The 7,588-nt window shown below is 41.3% G+C and overlaps 1 protein-coding gene across 1 annotated transcript in view; it reads left to right on the forward strand.

The window, feature by feature from the left end:
* Positions 1–7,588, forward strand: part of GRIK4 (glutamate ionotropic receptor kainate type subunit 4) — a 434,886-nt gene that overhangs the window by 408,103 nt on the left and 19,195 nt on the right. Inside the window, exons 15-17 of the mRNA XM_042475094.1 lie at positions 1,624–1,797; positions 2,334–2,499; positions 4,242–4,467. Coding sequence (XP_042331028.1) covers positions 1,624–1,797; positions 2,334–2,499; positions 4,242–4,467 — 566 coding nt within the window. The remainder of the gene's footprint in view (positions 1–1,623; positions 1,798–2,333; positions 2,500–4,241; positions 4,468–7,588) is intronic.

Consider the following 7,588-nt stretch of genomic DNA (forward strand, 5'->3'; position numbering starts at 1 on the left):
TTTTGGAGGTCCCCAGGGATGGCAACCCTACCGAAAGGTTATCAGGGATGGACCTACTTTATCACTTGATGTACCTGTTTAAAAAAACAACAACACTTTTCTATTGTGTGTCACTCTGGTTCTTTCTTGTCTAAACGCTGGAGTTCTTAAACATTTTTGCTGTATCCCTTAAGTGTACAAAAGAGGCAGCAGAGATTTCAGCTCTGTTTGTAAGTGCGGTAATAATGCTACAAAGCTGCAATACTATTACTAAAGATGGAAGTGTGCCATCCCTTGGGGGTCTTCTTGGTGCAGCTGAAGCCATCAAATTCATGGGCTTGGAAGCGGTTTTCAGCATCACACAGCATTTAAAACCATTTGAGAACGTAGCCTGAGCCTGTCTGCACTGAGATATGGCTCCACCTGATGCATTTTTGAAGCATGCCAGTGCTGCTCATGTTCGGGAGGAGGACATGACTTCAGATAAGTCTCGGCTAATGTCAGGGGGATCTGGTGTTTCCAGCTGAGCCATAAAACTGGTCCTCTGTGTTGGTGAAAACATTGAAGTTAGGTGATTTGTGTGTTGGTGTGCTTTTAAGATGAAGAAAGAGAGAAACTTTCCTCTGCCAATAGAGAAAGATCCCTGAGTGAGAAACAGGCATTTTCATGGAGTCATAGAAAGTCAAGAAGAAAAAAAGAAAAGGAAGGCATATAAAATCCCATGCTTTATTCTAAAAAGAGAAAAAGAAAGAACTATTCCCCTGTTCCTGAACTATTTTTAAGCAAGCTTATCTTAAAAGTCACAAATCTGACCTCTTCCCCTTTTCTTGAAGCTGCTTTTATTACAGCAGGGATTTTCCATATGATTGTGCTTGGATATATATGTGTGCATTTTGCATACAAAGGATCTGCCCCCATTTGAGAGAGAATATGAATATATATATATATATATATATATATATATATATAGTATATTCGCTTTGTCTCACCAGGAACAGGTGAATTAAAAGATTTTAAAATTCAAAAGAAAGGTATTTCTGGGTCTTTTTTAAGCTCAAGAAAGGTATGGCTTTTTCTCTGACTCAGGTAACTCAGGGTGCATCTACACTGTAGAAGTATTGCAATTTGATATCACCTTAACTGTCATGGCTCCATCCTACACAATTCTGGGATTTGTGGTTTTGTGAGGTACCAACAGTCTTTTGGCAGAGAAGGCTAAAGACTTTGTAAAACTACAGATCCCAGGATTTCATTGGATGGAGCTACAGTACTTAAAGTGATGTCAAACAGCATTATTTCTACTGTATGAATGCACCCAAAATTTCCTAGGTTTCAAGGTGGTTGCGCAGTAGGACAAAAAAATTTAAAACACATCCTGGAGAGAAGCAAGGATGAAGGTTCAAGATATGCATGGTCCGTTTGTTATTTACTCTTCCCTGGTCTGAAATTTGATGGAAGCATCTAACAAAGCATGCTTAATATGCTTGTAGTTGACTTTTACTGCAAAACCCTTGGTACCAATTGCCAGCTAAATAAATGAGGCATTTTTGCCATCCAACAGCTTATGTCTTTGATTGTTGTTGCTTCCAGTTAACAATGCTTGTGCTCCAGTGTAATTGAATGTGTTGTGTTTTGATGCTGCAGACTGACACCCTACGAGTGGTACAGCCCACACCCCTGCTCCCAAGGGAGATGCAACCTACTAGTAAATCAGTACTCTCTTGGCAACAGTCTATGGTTCCCTGTTGGTGGCTTCATGCAGCAGGGGTCTACCATTGCTCCTCGGGCTCTCTCCACCCGTTGCGTCAGCGGAGTCTGGTAAGAGACTGCACAGATCATCTTTCCTATTGTAATGTTTTAACAAAGCATTGCCAGCATTGGATGGTTTCCAGTGAGTATGTTGGTGGCAGGTGGTAGAACAGATCTCCAAAGAACTGGCAAATTAACTCACCTCTGGGACTCTGGATCCAGATGTTGCTTTGGCTGGTAACACTTGGAGTATCTCTGTCACTAAGTGAATATCTCTCCTATCGTCTTTCAAAATTTTCCCTATCAAGTAGCATCACCTGCCTTTAAAATTACAGGTGGTCCCTACAAGCACTCAACCTAGAAGGTTCCCATCCATTCTGGAGGACATACACCAGTTATTATTACCAAGAAAGAGCATAACTTGGCTTTACTCCCCCAAACCACCAACATCCTTCCGTACACTTGAGCTTTTCACAGAATCCTTGGGGCACAGCAATAGCTCGCAGAATCATGTCTCTTTCTTCAGGAAAAGGGACAGTTAACTCTGGAATGCCAAGTGTGGACAATTTCTATATGCCTCCTTTTCCTTCCTTCCTTATCCCAAGGTGGGCCTTCACCTTGATCATCATCTCATCCTATACGGCCAACCTGGCAGCCTTTCTCACTGTGCAGCGCATGGATGTGCCCATTGAATCAGTAGATGACCTTGCTGACCAGACAGCTATTGAATATGGCACAATCCATGGAGGTTCCAGTATGACCTTCTTCCAGGTAAGCCTTTTCCTAGCTCATGAATGTGGCAGGCAAGGCCTCCTTCTATTAGAATCAAATTATTCCAGTACAACCGATTCCCACCTGGCTTGTATAGGAACTTTTCTCCTAGCCTGCATCTTGAGCAGTGCTCACATGCAAAAGCATTTTGATTTAACAAGCCCTCCACAGTTTTTATAAGCCCTGCGCTATATCACAAGGAGCTGACTCGAATATGCAGAAAATAAAGCATTGGGCAGAGTCTTCTCTGGAGAAATCTGTGGTGCGGGGGATTGTTTTATTTATGATGTTTTTATGCTGCCCTTCCTCTGTGGAAATCATTCTGCAAACATCATGGCTGAGTAGAGATCTGAAGCAAGGTTGCTCAGTCCTCATCCAGCTTTCTTAGCAGTACACTTTATCAAAAAGGACATGGTAGCACCATATTGGCAACTGTTATGAGTAGTTCTTGGGACAGTTACTTAACCTCCAGAAGCTGGCCAAACTGACTAGGGATTCGGGGAGTCCAAAAAAGTAATTTTTCCAAGCTCTGATTGTGAGCAACACAAAGATGCGCAATCTTTCAAGTAGAAAGAAGATAGAAAAGCTTGTTAGAGGGGTCCAGAAGTCTTAACGTTACTCTTTGACCCATTTCTGGTGATCAGAAAGCCACTCAAAAATGTTACCATCATCCTAAATTAAGGGCCCCCTCCCTATGGAAAAGTGGGTAGGTATTAATGAGTTAGGTAAGAATCCTCATAGCAGTACTGGCTACAATAAACCTGTTGAATCAGTTATCGAATGCTGACTCCACAGTTATGTAAATGCTATGGATTCAGTGGATCTACTGTAGCTGGAACTAACAGTAGCATTCAAGCCTTAATCTCACTGCAGCATCTAGAGAGTTCACAATTGGGAACAGAGATTATATATTAAAGGGTGAAAATCTCAGAATGAGAGGATAACTTTTTCATTTCATTTTTCAGATGAACTGACACCATGCAATAGGGATGGAGGATGTGTAGTTCTCCAGATGTTGCTGGACTTCAGCTTCCATCAGCCCTAGCCAACGTGGCCAGTAGTGACTGATGATAGGAAATGCAGTCCAACTTCATCTGGAAAGTAACAAAGACTGGGAAGTAGCAGAGAAAAGAAAGATGATGGAAGCCAAGAGTGTTGTACCTTGAAGACATACAAAAGCTAGAGGTAGCCGGTTGGTCCATTAAAAGACAAATTACAACCATACTAGGGTAATAGTTTTCTAATGACCAGCATTAAGACATTTGGACTTTTAATGGACCAAGAGGCTCGTTCACCACTTCTTGACATTTAGTTCTCATTATTTCTGCTTTTATATACCAGTTGTAATGGCTGTAATCTGGTAATGGTTGTAATATGTTTTGATTTGTAATTCTCTGCCCAGTACTTTGAAAATATATATATATAAAGTAGCCTACAGATAAAATGAACTACATATATAAATAAAAGGAAGTAAGAAGTCATATTTTTCCCCATAGCAGGATTGATGGTGATCTTTGCGGGGATGGGATGTCCCCTTCTCCCTTGATGTATGGCTTTGGTCTTGTTCACATTCTTTGCCTTGACGCGAATGCAGGCAGGGATCGACATTCTGTGTTGCGTGGATTATTCCCTGAATACCCATTTAAGGCCGAGAGGAACTGGCATTCAATGCACCTCCTCTCCCTTTGAGTCCTGGCCAAAGTTCCCACTACATCTTGGCTTCTTTTTTCTTTTTCCTGCAGAATTCTCGGTACCAGACGTACCAGCGAATGTGGAACTACATGTACTCAAAGCAGCCCAGTGTCTTTGTCAAGAGCACAGAGGAAGGGATCGCGCGGGTGCTCAACTCCAACTACGCCTTCCTGCTGGAGTCTACCATGAACGAGTATTACCGCCAGCGCAATTGCAACCTCACGCAGGTCGGGGGCCTTCTGGACACCAAGGGCTACGGGATTGGCATGCCAGTCGGTAGGCAGCGAAGCAAAATTCTAGCTATTCTGAGCTGTCTGCAGGAGGGGGATCAGGGCATGAAGAGACTGAAAGAATTTCAGAATAAATGCCAGATGAATTCTTCAGCCCTCTTATCTGTTGCTGAGGTCCAGCAGGAGCAGGATAATTACCTCTTTAATGCATTTATCTGGGTGGCATCCTAGGTGAAGGTTTACAAATATTGCATGGACACATCTTAAGTTTATTTTTGTATAATTTTATTTTATTTGTAGTTTACACTTTATTCTGACTCAATGCATTCTGGCCACAGGTGGGGTAAATGTAGACACCCCATTTTTGTTTGTTTTTTAAAGTGCAATTTTTAAAGATGGCATTGACATCTGGGTCTACTTTGCATATGTCCTGTTGGGCACAGGTTGGCCACTGTGTGAAGAGAAAGCTTGAATACATAAGCCTTTGGATTCATCCAACATAGTTGTTCTTATGCTTCTTGTTGTTGTGTACCACCAAGTCTTTTCTAACTTATGGCAACCCTATCATGGGGCTTTCTTGGCAGGATTTGTTCAGAGGAAATTTACCATTGCCTTCCCCTGAGGCTGAGCATGAATTGAATCCTGGTCTCCAGAGTCATGGCCCAATGCTTAAACCACTACGCCACACTGACTCCCTGTTCTGATTTACCTTCACGAAAAATATTAAAGGTTTTAGGTAGCTTGTTTTTTCAAAGGGGAACAATAAAAGGCAGGATGAGAAGCCAGCATAGCAATGTGGTTTGAGTTCTGGATTTGGCATTCTGGGAGACCAGACAATGTTGACTTGGGTACTCAATTTTTACACTTTAGGATCTTGTTTGGTTCCTTCATAGTTGCCCTTCCAAGTCCTAGTCTTCTTCCGATTTCTTAAAAGCAGTATCTGTTTTGTTTAATGGCTGGGCCAAAGTATACAAAATCTACCATCATTCCATTATGCCTCCTGCAGATGGTAGGTTCATCTTATAGGTCAGAATTGACTTGAAGGTAGATAACAACAACAACAACAACAACAACAACAACAACAACAACAACATGAATAAAAATTAGGAGATAACACTAAAAAAGCAGTTAAATATACAAGTCGAAAGACTCCTGAGCCTGAACTGGCTGCTTTTAAAAAGTTTCATAGGTTGTACCAATTCAGTGAACTTTAATGGCTTAAATAGCATGGATCAGAAGAGTTCAAGGGTGACTGGCTCTTTGACACTGGCAAAGCATAAAATTTTGAATAGCAAAAATTGCTAAAGAGTAGACAACTGCAATTTTAACCAAAAAGAATAGGTAAATAATATAGTACTGTAATGTGAAATGCTTATTGCGTGTGTATTTGAAACAAAAGCAACATGCATTTGACATAATCTGATGATTACAAAACCTCATGCAATAAAGGTATTAATGTTGAATGAATAACCCCTTTGAGTGGAAAACAACTAAACAGCAACATAGACAATGACATAAAATTAACAATAATGGAAAGAACGGAAAATTAAACACAAAGTTGGCAGTAAGCAGACAGTAACCACAAAACATGAACAAGACAGGATGACAGGATTTCTAGGTATGCTCCTGTTTTGAATTTTTTTCCAGTTAAGATGAAGCTTTTTGGTAAACAGATCCCCTCATAAATGTCATGGGTATGAAGAAAGTTGGGATGCTTTTGTCAATGTCTTCAAGACTAAACAGGGCTGAAATGGTGCGTTCCCATAAGTGCTAATTTTTCTACCATTGGGCTGCTGTTATGTAGCCCCAGGAGAATTACTATACAAGGAGACTGTGTACATCTTGCACAATGCTGTACAAAGCACCAATGGTTACATAACTCCTGCTACACAAATGTGGATCATCATGATGATTCTACCCCATGTCTTCCTGAAATGTGCAGACACTAGACAACGACACAGTAGTAATAAAAAGACTGTCTGAGGGGATGTGATAAGTTGCCAATGTTGCAAATGTAAAATCTCAGAAAGAAGGTTAATGCAACAGTTTGATGGAAGGTAACCCCTGTCCCCCTCCCCCAATAAACTTGTTTTGCTCTTTACCAACATGCCAGTATTAAATAACAACAACATTTATTAAGCAGCACAAAAGTGTGTGGCATATTGAAGTTCAGCCAGTGCTGTCATTTGGAATAACTGGCCTCCATTTGAAATTTCTCTGCTGCCGATCGTAACCTTTCTTAGTGTCACTTTGATATAAATGGTAGAAAGTAATGAAGGCAAGAGGGTCGCCTCTTTGGAGAAAGTAAATAGCATGTAAATGAGAGGGGCACGATGGCAGAAGGTGGTAAGATGGAACTGTCCCTGCTTGGATTCCTTTTGCTACATCTGATAACAAGTGGTTTCTCTTGTTATCCATGCCTCAGTATGGTTTCTTTGAGGATATAAAAGCATGAGCTATAAAGCTGTCTGCATTTCCTGGCAACCTTTTGAAAATGCTTGGATAGATTATAGCACATCTCGGAGCAAAATTAAATGTTGTCAGCAACTGTATGAGACAGCTTCGGTCCCTTGCATTTTCATGTCTGCTGTCTGAAACCATGGAAAGCCAAGGCCTGTCAACGGAAATAAGGCTGAATGAGATGGATCAATGCTATGTTTGCTATGTCTTGTTTTCCTGAGAGTTTTGTATCATAGTAAAGGTATCTTTACCTTACTGTGGGGCAGGACAAGTACAGCCATCTATGCTTGACACCTGCATGACATGACCTAACTAGACTTGACAGTGCATTACTTATTACTAAGAATGTGGAATGTTCTAAACTAGGAGTGGGCAAAGTGTCACCTACAGGACTCATGTGGACCACAGGGGCCTCTTGGGGGGTACAAAAATGCTCCAAAATGTCCCCAAAACCCCTCTAGGGAGTGGGACTACAGGCATTTCCACCACATTTGGAGGCTCATTCTGGGACAACGTAGGCCCAAAAGAGGGAGTGAACAAGAAGTTCCATCCATCTCCTGTTTGTTAACAAAAGCCTTCCCTTGGCCTAAAATGGCCTCTGTTGTTGTTGTTGTTGTTATTGTGTGCCTTCAAACCATTTTCAACTTATGGTGGCACTTTTCAACTTATCTCTTGGGGAAGAGATATAGGTTAGTGGCAAGGGACAC

The sequence above is a fragment of the Sceloporus undulatus genome, chromosome 6 (genome assembly GCF_019175285.1).
Source record: "Sceloporus undulatus isolate JIND9_A2432 ecotype Alabama chromosome 6, SceUnd_v1.1, whole genome shotgun sequence".
NCBI lineage: Eukaryota > Metazoa > Chordata > Lepidosauria > Squamata > Phrynosomatidae > Sceloporus > Sceloporus undulatus.